This window comes from Pristiophorus japonicus, chromosome 9 (assembly GCF_044704955.1).
Source record: "Pristiophorus japonicus isolate sPriJap1 chromosome 9, sPriJap1.hap1, whole genome shotgun sequence".
Taxonomy (NCBI): Eukaryota; Metazoa; Chordata; class Chondrichthyes; family Pristiophoridae; genus Pristiophorus; species Pristiophorus japonicus.
In genome coordinates, this window is record NC_091985.1 from 93,044,349 (window position 1) to 93,059,469 (window position 15,121).

At 44.8% G+C, this 15,121-nt stretch overlaps 1 protein-coding gene across 2 annotated transcripts in view; it reads left to right on the plus strand.

Moving 5' to 3' along the window:
* The window catches only part of cfap36 (cilia and flagella associated protein 36), a 191,613-nt gene that overhangs the window by 32,445 nt on the left and 144,047 nt on the right, over positions 1 to 15,121 (plus strand). For both annotated transcript variants that reach the window (XM_070889594.1, XM_070889595.1), the window contains exon 3: positions 12,995 to 13,096. In XM_070889594.1, coding sequence (XP_070745695.1) covers positions 12,995 to 13,096 — 102 coding nt within the window. The remainder of the gene's footprint in view (positions 1 to 12,994; positions 13,097 to 15,121) is intronic.

Here is a 15,121-nt window from a genome sequence, read left to right on the forward strand (position 1 = left end):
TGTATACTTTACTCATGTGGCATCACTTCAGGGTCTGCATCTGCCTGCGTGGCCAACCGGGGGTTGCTCCCCACTAGTGCGAGCACCCGCTTCTCAATGTCAGTGAGGTCGCTGATGACTGGTGGTCCCCCACCCGTTCGCCTCTGCTCGGACCTATTCGTTGATGGCTTCTTCTGTAAAAGATAACAGGACGACATGGCATGAGATAATTGCGTGATATCATTGCTAGGTACTGTCACGGAGACTGATGCAACACATAACCGACAGATGTAATCATGACTATTATGATAATTATAATCTTTACCTAAAAATGTGCACTGTGACCGCAGGCTTTGAGTACAACATTCACGGTAACATCTCACATCTGATGCTAGTCACTCATGACTCTTACAAATCAAATTATATAAATACATAACTTCATGTAAATAAATGTAATATTTACTCTTGCGGATCCGACAAGATTGTTCCATCGCTTGCGGCATTGGTTGCTCTCAAGCACCTTGTTGGTCGCCGACGAGACTACACCTTGGCTATCTCAGCCCATATCTTCTGGTAGGCCTTTGGAGTGGGCTTCCCACGCCCTGTGTCAAATCACCCCAGCGTAACAAGACCTCCTGCATGAGGGAGGCATTAACCTCGTCCGAGAACCTACTCGCTCTTTTGCGTCTTCCAATGTGCTCCTCTCCCAGCTCATTGCTCTCGCCAGCATCAATCTCCACAGCGTACTGTGTTGCCTCCTCCTCTCCCTCCATTATTCGGGAAAATATGTGGCTGGTAACAGCTAAGTTTTTTGGCACACTTTGCTATAAAGCTCGAAACTCTCCCTCCTTCCTCCCATAGCAGCCATACCACACCCACACGCGCCTTCACTCCCTCTCAGCTCCCTCTCTCTCTCCTCTATGTGCATGTAATGATGACCTTGACCTCCTGAATTGCGGGAATCGAGCGTTGCCATGCCATTGCTAAGGACGGTGACACTTTATGGAAGAAGGTCAGAGAGATTTAACGCGTAATGCCCATTTCAGATCGCTCATGGTAATACCCAATTTTTAAAATGGAGGCTTAGGGGCTTTGAAAATGGGCTGGCGATCTGAAAACCCATTTTTATCGCCCATGCCGGAAATAATGCCCATTTTTGGGCGATCTGCACAAAACTGTAAAATCTAGCCCCATGAGTTAAGAATCTCCAGAACTTGCTAGTTGATTTACGGCGCTCCGACTTTTGCTTTGCACAAATGGCATCTCACCCTTAGCCTCCCCAATATTTTTAAGAATTTGCTCGATTTGCACATTAATTTCTCATTAAAGTCACCACAGAAAGGGCATGATGTAACTTAACAGCGTAAGTACCCTTTTAATGATGTGATACTGCCAATCAACTTCTTTGGAACAGAAAGGGAACAATTTAAACTGTTCAATCTCATTTCTCCATGTAGTAAATTTTTGTTAAACTTTTGTTAAAGTTAAATTTTTAACTTTACATTTTTTTTTTACTTTTCTTTTCTGTTTCTTTCTCTCTTAATCCAATCATTCTTTCCCTCTTTATTTCTCTTTCTGTGCCTGATTTGATTCTAATTCACCTTCTTTCTCCATCATTCCTCTGTTTCTTTCTCAATCCTTAAACCTAATTAGTTACACTATTGTTTCTAACATTTAATAAGGTCCCAGATGCCTGTTGCCCTCGCCACGCCATTATAAGCTCGCAGTTCCAGGAAGTTATGGTCCAAAAAAAATTCAAGCTGAAGGGTGCAGGAAGAAGATTACTAACGGCATGCGCTGCGAGATGCCCCGCTCCAGCAAGTTCTGACCCATCAAGTTTAAAAATATAACCTTTTTCATGTTTCTCTGAAAATTAAAAGAGCCCTGTATATTTATTTCAGATTTCCAGCATCCACAGTATTTTCTTCCTGTGTATTCAAATTCATTTGTAATTTCTCATATTTTTCGCTCCTAACATTATAAATTCATCAATTGTCCTGTAGTTTCTACCTAACTTGGTATGATTATATTGTGGAGCTGCTTCCCCTGGATTGATTTGGTTCACATTCCAGCTATCTTCATTGTAGTTGGTATGATAATATGTCACTGTTTTGCATCGAATCGTTCGGTATAATGTGTACTTTGAAGATGTAGGAAGAGATCAAGTTGTATTTTCAAGTAAATTTATATTTCTTGTATGAAAATGTAATTAGACTCTTGAAAATGCAGTTTTGTGCAATGACCTATACAATAATTGAAACTTGCATAGGAAAAGAAACATTTATATTTATCTGTTCATTATTGGTCACATAACCTGTCTCTCGTCTGCAACTGGTAATTTCCTCTTGGGGTGGGGGTAGGGAACAGAGGGAGACAGAAACTGAGGGGTAAAAGAAAGAAATGTAGTGAAAGAGTATGCAGGTAGAAAATAAAAAGCAGGAAATTCATAAAACATATTTAGAATTAAGAAAAAACTGAGGAAAGGTAGAAAAATAAAAAAGATGATATGCTGTAAAAAGAAAATTACAATTTTGTTTGTACATTTTTATTTCCACGATTGGAAAAGGGAGGATTTCCTGCCTCCTACTTGAGGTTGATAGCAGAACTGCACTGCCATGTTCAGTTAATGTAATCAATGCTATTAGCATGCTGCTAGTTGTATTCAATTGTTGAAAATATGCTGACTTTAGATGGAATTGTGTAGCTGCATTGATCAAACTGTACTGTGACTGAAATGTCTTTATAATAGTCTTGTCTGCACTGCAGCTAATGTGGTGGTTACTGTTTTTACATATACATATGGACAAAATATGTACTGGAATTACAGAAAATAAAACCTTCTATTAAATACAAACAACATTTTTCCAACATCTGGTTCTTGGCACTGTATAATTTTTTGAGTTTTCAACTACATAAAAAAATAAATTTTCGATGTGGGTTTTTTCATACTTTTCCTGGTAGCTTCAGAAAGCTGAAAACCAGCCTTTAGTCTCCAGATGATCTTCACTGTCTGCTGCCCCCAAACTCCACCCATGTTTCTTACTGAAATATCCTCCCTCCTTTCTTACCTTAGCCTCTGCACTGAGTGATTCTTCAATCTCCATCTTGGTCCCCAGTCCACTCTCCTTTGAACATGCTCTGCCACCTTTCCTGAATCTCTCCCTCCATATAAACTGTCCCACCTTATTCATGGTCACCCCTTTGACCTTGACATCTTCCTTGGCCTCTCTAATCCCATGGTTTGGATCAGTGGCCAGGCCATATCTGATCAGCTTCTTGTATTCTTCACCATATATACCCATATCCACTTCCTTCCGCATCCACCCCCAGGGATAAAACTCTTTACCCTAGTCACTTACCCTAACACTTTCAAACTTCTAACTGCCTAGCCTTTTTACATGGGATTACATAGGATACACAGCATAGAAACAGCCCATTCGGCCCATCCAATCCATGCCAGTGTTTATGCTTCACTCAAGCCGCCTCCTGTCTTTCCTCATAGAAACATAGAAAATAGGTGCAGGAATAGGCCATTCGGCCCTTCGAGCCTGCACTGCCATTCAATGAGTTCATGGCTGAACATGCAACTTCAGTACCCCATTCCTGCTTTCTCGCCATACCCCTTGATCCCCCTAGTAGTAAGGACTACATCTAACTCCTTTTTGAATATATTTAGTGAATTGGTCTCAACAACTTTCTGTGGTAGAGAATTCCACAGGTTCACCACTCTCTGGGTGAAGAGGTTTCTCCTCATCTCGGTCCTAAATGGCTTACCTATTATCCTTCGACTGTGACCCCTGGTTCTGGACTTCCCCAACATTGGGAACATTCTTCCTGTATCTAACCTGTCTAAACCCGTCAGAATTTTAAACGTTTCTATGAGATCCCATCTCATTCTTCTGAACTCCAGTGAATACAAGCCCAGTTGATCCAGTCTTTTTTGATATGTCAGTCCCGCCATCCCGGGAATCAGTCTCTATATCAGCATAACCCTCTATTCCCTTCTCCCTCATATGCTTATCTAGTCTCCCCTTAAATGCATCTAAAATATTCGCTTCAACCACGGGTTTCACATTCTTACCACTCTCTGGATAAAACAGTTTCTTCTGAATTCCCTATTTGATTTCTAGGTGACTATCTTATATGATGGCCTCTAGTTTTGCTGTTCCCTACATGTGGAAACACTCTGTCTACTCTATCAAAACATTTCATAATTTTAAAGACATCCCTTAAGTTTCCCTTTTCAAGAGAAAAGAAACTCAGCCTGTTTATCCTTTTCTGATAGGTATACCCTCGCATTTCTGATAGCATCGTTGTAAATCTTTTTTGTACCCTCTCCAGTGCCTCTATATCTTTTTCATAATATGGCAACCAGGATTCTATGCAGTACTCCAGGTTCAATACAAGTTTAGCATTACTTCTTACTTTTCAATTCTATCCCTCTAGAAATAAACCCTAGTGCTTGGTTTACTTTTTTTAATGGCCTTATTAACCTGCATCACTACTTTTAGTGATTTGTGCATTTGTACTCCGAGATCCCTTTGTTCATTTACCTCATTTAGATTCTTATATGTGACCTCTCTATTTTTCTTACCAAAATGTTATATCTCACATTTATCTGTGTTGAAATTCATTTGACAATGATGTGCCCATTCTGCAAGTTTATTAATGTCTTCTTGTAATTTGTTGCAGTCCTTATCAGTACGGACTATAACCCACCTCCCCCTCGCAAATTGGTGTCATCCACAAATTTAGAAATTGCATTTTTGATTCCAAAGTCTAAATCGTTAATATAAATTGTGAACAACATTGGTCTCAGCACTGATCCTTGTGGGACTCCATTTCCCATGTTCTGCCACTCTGAATAGCTACCCTTTTACCCAACTCTCTGCTTTCTGTCTTGAAGCCAGATAACTATCCATTCTGCCACTTGTCCCCTGACTCTGCATTCGCTGACCTCACTCACTAATCTTTTGCCCTTTATTTGCAAGATGTTGATTTCATCAATCACTTCTTCACCTCCATTTAGATGCCCTTAACCTCAGTGAAACCTTTACTGTCTCCTGTCCAGGCCATTCCCCAGATTTGACCCATCTTCATGCTCTGAAGTCCAAAGGACACCGACTTGACTGTATTTAGTGCACAACTAGCTTAGCAATCCATCACCAGATCTGGCTGGACCACATCAAGCTTTAATAGGCCTCACACTCCTCTGCCAAAATCACTCACTACTCTAGGATCATACTGGAGAGCAAAGATTATCCCTTCTTTAAGAACATAAGAACATAAAAAATATTAGCTGGAGTAGGCCATATGGCCCCTTGAGCCTGCTCCGCCATTCAATAAGATCATGACTGATCTACAACTTCAACACCACTTTCCCGCCTGATCCCCATATTCCTATCTATCGATCACAGCCTGAATATATTCAGTGACTGAGCATTCTCAGCCCTCTGGGTTAGAGAGTTCCAACGACTCACAATCCTCTGAGTGAAGAAATTTCTCCAAATCTTAGTCCTAAATGGCCGTGCCCTTATCCTGAAATTATGCCCCCTAGATCTAGACTGTCCAGCCAGGGGAAACAGCCTCTCACATCTACCCTGTCAAGCCCTCTCAAAATCTTATGGGCTAGATTTTCCATTATTTTTGCATGCATAACGCCCACTTAATGTCCATTTTACCACTGAAATGAGGTATATACCCAGATATCGCCCATTTAGCCACAAAATGGAAACTGACGCCCATTTTTTAGACACTTATCGTCGAGCATTACGTTTGCCATAAACGTAACGGCGGGAAAAAAATAACGCCCACTTTTTTTGGGCTGATTCATCAGAATGGGCGAAACCAACGCCCATAATATTGGCCAGCATTACTTTCCGCACGTAATTAACGCCGAGATTCAATAATACCGACCGCCCACTTTATTTTGTCGTAAAGATCACATTTGCTGAAACTAACGCCCAGGAGATCACCCAGCGTCACTTTCACCATCTCGCACACATCTCGCCCACAATATCGTTCGTCCAAAACACCGCTCTGAAAAAGTGGAACTGTTCTGAACTAATCACAGCGGTGTGGGCGCCATTTTTCAAATCGCAGGTCGCTTCATTGAAAAGGCTGCTTCAACTTCGGGGGAGTTTGGATTGACTCTGGAGTTCTTCTCAGGTGACGTGACCATCTCAACAGACATCTTTTCAGACTCTGGACAATTGGGTTTTACTGTAGGTGTCTTTTAGTGTGGAAATTATTGCTTCTGATCAATCGCTATTATACTTTTATTGGAATGGGGGACAGCCATTTCTCAGCCTGCATTGATTAATATGCAGATGCTGCAGAGTGCAAATAACACAACGCCAAATCCACATCATTATGTGCCCAATCTAAGACATGCCAGAATGAGGAGGAGGTTCAGACCATACACACCCCGCACTTACAAGGAGAAGAGGTCTTACCTCGAAGTGTCCAAGCACACCTGCCTTCGGAGACTGTGCTCCCACAAGATGGTGATCACTGAAATATGCCAGCTCATCAGGCCAGATATGCAGCCTGCCATCAGGACATCAGTGTTAGTCGAGGTCACGGTCACCACGGCATTGTCTTTCTATACGTTCGGTTCCTTTCAGGCCTCCGTGGTCGAGATTTCCCCTCTGTCTCACTATGCTACACATTGCTGCATTAGACAGGTCACGGAGGCCCTGTACACGCATGGGATTGACTTTATCAGCTTTCCCATGACCACAGAGACTCAGACTGACAGGGCTGGAGCATTCTACTGCATTGCTAAGTTCCCCAAGGTGCAGGGAGCAATACAGTGCACTCACATCGCCATGCGGGCACCTTCTCAGGCCCCAGAACTTTTCGTAACAGAAAAAGATTTCACTCCCTGAAGGTCCAACTAGTTGTCGACCACAACCAGATAATAATGGCAGTGAATGCCAAATGTCCGGGCAGCTTCAATGAGGCTCACATCCTGCGTGAGAGCGCTGTCTCTGACATGTTTAAGAGTCAGCCACAAAGACAATGCTGGATGCTTGGTGACAACCGATATGGCCTCGCCACCTGGCTGATGACCTCCCTGCGTGACACCCACACCAAGGCCGAGAAGCGATATAACCAGAGCCACAGAGACACACGCAAAGTGGTCCAGAAAACAATAACTGTGCTTAAGCAGCCCTTTAGATGCCTGGAGCACTCAGGATGGGAGCTACAATACAACCCTGAGCAAGTAGCTAAATTTGTGGTCATGTGCTGCATGCTGCACAACCTGACTATCAGGAGGGGACAAGAATTGCCAGAAGGGACTGATGGTCCACCTCAGGAGAGAGAGGAAGAGGAGGATGAGGGGCTGGATGCTGAGCTAGGGCCAGATAATCAGGCTGACTATGCAACCATGCCCACGACCCCCACCAGACTGCAGGAAAGGGCCTGTGGTGGCTACATAGCTGCAAGTCTCTTACGTCAGGAGCTCATAAATGAGTGATTTGCCTAAAAGAACGTTGCTGTGATTGACAACGCTGACACACTGCTTTGTGCGTGCAGCTTAGACATCAATGGTGGGCATCACCTTGGTGCCAGTTAAAGTTTAAGTTGATTCAAGTTCAGTTTAATTTAACCCTTTCATGTTAAGGAATCACCAGTGTGTAACAGTCCAGCTATCTGAGACAATGCGCAACAATGTTCTGTTGAATAAAAAACATTTTATACGACCATTGGTCTGAAATCGTAAGAATCACGGGCAAAAACACCCCACCCCCACTCCACTTTTTCGACCATTGACATCAAGCAAATGGTCAACATGTCCAGCAACACAGAACACAAATGCAAAGCAGGAGGGTGGCCCCCTCCCCCCATACATTACAATAAATTGCATACACCGAGATGGAGATATAACACAGTCATCACCTGCGGACATGCACCTCACTTTCCTTCCCCCCCTTCTCCTTCTTCTCTCCACCTCTACCCCTTCCCCTCCTCACTCCATGCCGCCTGGCTGAAGAGCTCCTCAGGTGGTGCCTCATTGGGGGGGGGGGGATGAAGGCAGAGGCGGTGATTGCACGGGTACGGGAGCGGGGCGTGCCGAGGTGGGAGCATTCTCGGATTCAGAAGCAGGATCTTGGTCCTGACTCTCGTGTCATTGGCACTGGTGGTGCGGAACCTAGGAGCGGAGTGCCGCGCTCCGGGACCACTGGGAGGCCTGTGCCAGCAGTGTTCCTGGCTATCGCCTCCAGGGCCTCCGCCATCCGTGGAACGTACTCAATCATGGTGGCTAGCTGTCGGGATATGCATCGAGGATCTGGTCACCAATGTCTACAGTCCTCCTGGACAACTGTACCACCTCTCCGCTCTCATGTGGCGCTCTGGAATAGACCTGCTGCGTCCACGAAAACTTTGCGGGGTCGGCGCCGTCCTGGGGACAAATGGGGTGTCCTGTGGCAAGGTGCTTGGGCCCGGTACCTCCAGAGTGGAGGCGGGAATGGCTGGAGGAGCACTAGATGGCCTTAGGGTGGAATGCCTCCTGGAGCCTGGCGATGTAGGTTCCTCGAAGTTCGCACTCATCCGTGGAGAACAAACCCAGCAGATTGACGGGCGAGAATCGGAGCACCAGATGTAGGATCGTCCAGTGAGTCCGGCACTGTGCCCCCACCTTCTGGCCTCTGTGGTCTTGCCTGGGGCCGCATTGCTGGCTGAGCTGCAAAACACAAATGAGGTTATTAGAGGAGAAGGGGATGCTAGGGTCACAACGCTACACACAGCATATGCACAACAAAAGCACCACTGCTATCAAAATCATTACAGACATCACATTTCATGACTATCAACACATTCTGCATCGCAATGATTTTCATTAGGCCAACATTATTTATAGGACAATTTTAGAAATCATCTATCATATATTATTGTTCGGATATGAGTGGGTGTGGCATCTATTGACTTTACATCACGTAATGGTGTATACCTTACTCACGTGGCATCACTTCAGGGTCTGAAGCTGCTTGTGTGGCCATCCGGGGGTGCTTCCCCACGAGTACGAGCACCTGCTCCTCCATGTCAGTGATGTCGCTGGTGACTGGTGGCACCCACACCTGTTAGCCTCTGCACGGACCTCATCGTCGATAGCTTCTTCTGTAAAAGGTAACAGGACGACATGGCATGAGATCATTGCGTGATATTATTGCTAGGTACTTAGACAGAGACTGATACAACACATAACCGACAGATGTAATCATGATTATTATGATCATTATCATTCTTTACCTAAAGACGTGCACCGTGACCGCAGGCTTTGAGTACAACATTCCCGGTAAAACTGAAAGACCTCACATCTGATGATGGTCACTCATGACTCTTACAAATCAAATTATATAAATACATAAGTACATGTCAATAAATGTAATACTCTTGCGAGCTTGACAAGGTCGTTCCATCGTTTGCGGGATTGGTTACCTTCACGCTCCTCGTTGCTCGCCGACGAGACCACCTCTGCTATCTTGGACCATATCTTCTGGTAGGGCTTTGGGGTTGGCTTCCCTCGCCCTCCCTGGGTCACATCATCCCAGCATAACTCGACCTCCTGCAGGAGGGAAGCATTTGCCTCGTCTGAGAACCTCCTCGCTCTTTTGCGCCCTCCAATGTGCTCCTCTCCCAGTTCACTGCTCTTGCCAGCGTCAGTCTCCACGCATGCTGTGGCCTCCTCCTCTCCCTCCATTATAGGCACCAAATTCGGGCAAATATCTGGCTGGTAACAGCAAAAAAATTTTTCCCCAATTTGCTCTAAAGCTCTAAACTCTCCCTCCTTCCTCCCAAAGCAACCACACCACACCCACACACACCTTCACTCCCTCTCTGATCCCTCTCTATCTGTCTCCTCTTATGTGAATGTAATGATAACCCTTGACCTCCTGAATCGCGGGAATCGAGCGTTGCCATGCCGTTGCTAAGGACAGCGACACTTTACGGCAGAAGGCCAGAGAGATTTAACTCTAGCGCCCATTTCATATCACTCGCGGTAACGCCCAATTTCAAAAATGGAGACTAGTGGCTTTGAGAATGGGCGACAAGCCGGCGATCTGAAAACCCATTTTTACCGCCCATGCCGGAAATAATGCCCATTTTTGGGCAATCTGCACAAAGGTGTAAAATCTGGCCCTATATGTTTCAATGAGATCACCTCTCACTCTTCTAAACTCCAGAATGTTTTGGCCTATTCTGCTCAATTTCCCCGCGTAGGACAATTCTCTCATCCCAGAAATCAATTTAGTGAACCTTTGTTGCACCCACTTTAAGGCAAGTATATCCTTCCTTGGGTACGGAGACCAAATCTTTACGCAGTACAAGTGTTCCCTTCAAGCTGCGCGGTCCTCGGCTCTCTAGATCTGTTGCGCAGCAAAAAAAATTAATGGGAACATTGCACCGTACTCCCAATGCGGTCTCATCAAAGCCCTGTACATTTGCAGCAGGACTTCCTTACTCTTGAACTTCAATCCCCTTGCAATAAAGGCCAACATACAATTTGCCTTTCTAATTGCTTGCTGTACCTGCATGTTAACTTTCAGTGTTTTGTGTACAGGGACACCCAAATCCCTCTGGACACCCACATTTAATAGTTTCTCACCATTTAAAAATTATTTTGTTTTTCTATACTTCCTATCAAAGAGATTAACCTCACATTTCCCCACATTATACTCCATCTGCCACCTTCAAGCCCACTCACTTAATCTGTCTATATCCCTGTGCAGACTTGGTGTCCTCCTCACAGCTTACTATCCCATCTAGTTTTGTATCGCCAGCAAAGTTGGATCCCAACCCCATGAGCCCTTAACTTGAGTAACAACCTTTTTGTGGAACCTTATTGAATGCCTTTTGAAAATCCAGATATATGACATGGGTAGAACGAGCAATGAGGTTCTGCTGAGAGAATTTGAGGAGCTAGGATGCAAGTTAAAATGCAGATCCTCAAAGATATTAATCTCTGAATTGTTATCTGAGCCACGTGCAAATTGAGACTGGGACAACCAGATCAGAGAGTTAAATGCGTGGCTCAAAGGATGGTGTGGGAGAATTGGGTTTTGATTCATGGGACACTGGCATTGGGGAACGAGGGAGCTGTTCCTTTGCGTCGGGTTCCACTTAAACCGGGCTAGGACCTGTGTCCTGGCGAATCGAATAACTAGAAGGAAAGAAAGACTTGCATTTATATAGCGCCTTTCACGACCACCGGACGTCACAAAGCGCTTTAAGCCATTTAAGTACTTTTTTGGAGTGTAATCACTGTTATAATGTAGGAAATGCGATAACCAATTTGCGCGCAAGCAAGCTCCCACAAACAGCAATGTGGTAATGACCAGACAATCAGTTTTTTTGTTATGTTGATTCTAGGCTGTAAATAAGGCTTTAAACTAAAAAGGGAGAGGGTCTGTTGACAGGAAATTTAGATATTTAAAGAGCAAAGTCAATGCAATGGAGTAGTGTAGCCAGTTGGGTAAAGATAAGCAGGGTGTGACAGAAAGGGACAGAGAATTTAACAGTAATAGTGTATCAGCGAATAAGATGAAAATAGGGAATAATGTTTAAAAGTTAACATCAAAGGTTCTTGTTACGAATGCTTTGTGTATTCAGATAAAGACAGACAAATTAGTGGCACAATTAGGGATAAATGATTTTGATCTAATAGCCATTGCAGAGATGTGGATGCAAGGTGACCATGGCTGGGAAGTAAACATTCCAGGGTACTTGATGTTTCGAAAAGCCAGGCAGAATGGAAAAGGAGGGAAGGTAGCCACGATAATAAAGGATGACATAAGAACAGTAGTGAGAAAGCATCTTGGCTCAGAAGATCAGGAAATCGTATCAGTATGGATGGAGATAAGGAATAACAAGGGGTAGAAACAGTGGTGGAAGTAGTTTATAGCCCCCCTAACAGTAGCTATACCATTGGACAGATTATTAATCAAGAAATAAGAGGAGCTTGTAACAAAGGTAATGCAATAATTGTGGGCAGTTTCATCTCAGCTCATCCACTGCTGAAGCCCTCATCCATGCCTTTGTTACCTCTAGACTTGACTATTCCAATGTACTCCAAGCTCTGGAACTCCCTGCCTAAACCTCTCCGCCTCTCTACCTTTCTTTTAGATAGAGTTAGTTAGTAATCTCATAGTAAGGGATCCTCTGGGGAAAGAGTGATCACAATACGATAGAATTTCACATTGAGTTTGAGAGTGATGTATTTAAGTATGAAACTAGAGAGATCTGCCCTTTGTTATTTCTTAGCTCCAACAATACTGATTCTACTTCCTGTTTTTCCTCTTGATTACGCCATCTGCAGACACGGGGGAAATTTTTACCTGAAAAAAACGGGTGAGTTTAGGGCGGTGGGGGGGGTGGGGGGTAGTTAAATTGTTAAAAATTGGAATCGGGACCTAAACCTGCCTCCAACCCGCTCACTTCCGGTTTTAACGGGGCGGGCGGCCAACCCGCTGCCAGGAGGCGGGGCGTCAATTTAAATATTACAGTGAGACTCGAAGCCTCATATTTAAACTACATTTTATTTGTAATTGTAGCTGGTAGGGTTTTACACACCTCTTAAAAACCCGGCAGTTGCAGCAAGGCGAGGACTGATGCACCCAGGAGGTAAGTGTGTTTACACCTATCACCTGGATCCAGGCTCCCTGCCTAGGCACCATCTCCCCCCCCCCCCCCCAAACGATCGTAGACCGTCCCCCACGCCCCCCCCCACAAGGCCTCCAGTCACCTTCCCAGATTCCCCCCAGTCTCCCAGATGATCTTCCTCCACTGCCGCCCTCCCCCCGATGATTCTGAGGCCGGCCACGATCTTCCGGTGGCCGGTCCTGATTTTCCGACCCCCGAAGTGTGAGGCCAGCCACGATCCTTCAGTGGCTGGCCTCGATCTTCCTCCTCCGGTTAATACTCCGGTTAAGTTAAACTTAAGTTTAAGTTCAGTTGTCTTTGATGATTCCTCTCTTTGAATATTTAGTTTGTTCCTATTTTACTGCAGGTAGAACAATTGTTGGAGGGCTATCTTCAAGACGTTGGGATCCAGGAGGACCAGTTTTTGGAAGCCTGCAACTCCCCTCTTGCACAGTCCAAGTCATTGCAGGTAAAGAAGCAATTCTGTCATTGCCATGTTTGCATTAAAATTCTCAGCCTAAATGTTATAATATAATACATTCATTGACCAATATTTTGTGAAATGCACAATATGAATGACAGAAAAGAACAAGGTGTAATTGGTGTGATTTTCCTGAAGAGCTTATTATGTTTTGGCTCTCATTAGATACATGTTATCTTGCCCAGTGCAAAAACCTACTCCCTTGTGCAAAAACCTATTCCCTTAAGCAAAACGTTGTCCCAAGCATGACCTTGTGTGAAAGATTCCTGATATGGTGGCATGCCTGAAGTGAATAATAAACTTCTTATTCTACTGTTTAGCTCACAGAAATAGCTTTGATCATTGAATTCTGACAGCTGGACAAGTAACATGCTGATAGACTATATTAGGCAACAAGTATGAATCATGTTTATTAGGAAATTAAATTATCAGAAGCAGAGCGCAAACACAGCCGACCTCGCTAGATGACATCATTTTTCTTATAGGTGCTATTCACAAGCAATAAAGTTTAGAAATTGTGTTTGCTTTCCATAGGGGCGTTAAGGAGTTACTGACCGGGCATGGTGAAATCACCAACGCCCGTGAACTTCCCTGGCAGTTTTGCGCTGGTGTTAACACTTACCGCCTTGCTCTCTTGTGCCCCGTAGATCGTGCCGCCATCCGGTGCGCAGTGCCCCGTTACTGCCCCGGATGTAATATTTGCTTTTGCCCCTTGCAGCATCGCCGAGCGTCAACAGCGGCAGCTGTAGGAGGCGTAGTCACCTCGGCTGGCCGCTTGGGGAGCGATATTTAAAGGCGGTGGTGGTCAGGTTGGGCAAAAGTTATTTATCGTCCCATTCTGGTGCCTCCTGCTTTCTTTTTATCCCGCAATCGCTTAGCCCTGCACTCTCTTAGAGTGTTTGGGGCTGCTATGCATAGGTGCCGTGGCCCAACAGACACAACCTGAAGATTAATTCAACCTAGCATTGGCTCTTCCCTTTAAGGGAGGGAAGGAGCCTGTAAAGACAGCAGCACTGCCCCAAACATTGCTCAACGCTCTGCTGATATCGCCCCTCTCACTCCCTTTAGCGCTCCACCTCCCTCTTAGAGCGCAAAAGCGGAAGTTCCCGGCAGAGCGAATCTGTTCTGCCCGGCGATATTTTTGCGCTCCCTGAAATGTTATCGTCCCAAACGGGGCACTACGCAATTTCTAGCCCCTTATGACTAGAAACAGAATGTGAAAAGTTAAAGCTAAAATCAGTCTTAGCTAGCAATTTTCTCCTAGATTGAGTTGGTTTACATCACAGTTTAGCATGTAAAAAGGGTAACTTAAGATGCATTATTGCTCAGAAGCATTTTGTGACTCCATGCCGCTTAGGTGTCATTCTATTCGATCTATGTGGTTTGACACTTCGGAGGCATTTTGCAGCTTGACTCTTATTGACCAAATTCTACGGGAGGTGGTGATTATATTTGGGTGGATAAACACTTCAAGTATTAGCCTATGAATGGCTGTTGATCTGAAGTAGCAATGTCAGATGCAGTCATCCATTTACTTTTGTTTCTGGATAACTTCACTGGGGTTCAGATCATATCTTTGTGCGTAACTTTTGTGCACGGGAGGAAGCAGAAGAGTGGAAGAGCAATAGTGATAGGGGATTATTTAGTTAGGGAAGCAGACAGGTGTTTCTGCGGCCGCAGACCTGACTCCAGGATGGTATGTTGCCTCCCTGGTGCCGGGGTCAAGGATGTCACCGAGCGGCTGCAGGGCATTCTGGGGGAAGAGGGTGAACAGCCAAAGGTTGTGATCCATATCAGTACCAATGACATAGGTAAAAAGAGGGATGAGGTCCTGCAAGCAGAGTTTAGGGAGCTAGGAGAGAGATTAAGAAGTAGGACCTCAAAGGTAGTAATCTCCGATTACTCCCGGTGCCAAGTGCTCGTGAGTACAGAAAGGAGGATAGGACAGCTGAATGCGTGGCTGGAAGAATAATGCAGGAGAAAGGGCTTTAGATTCCTGAGGCATTGGGACCG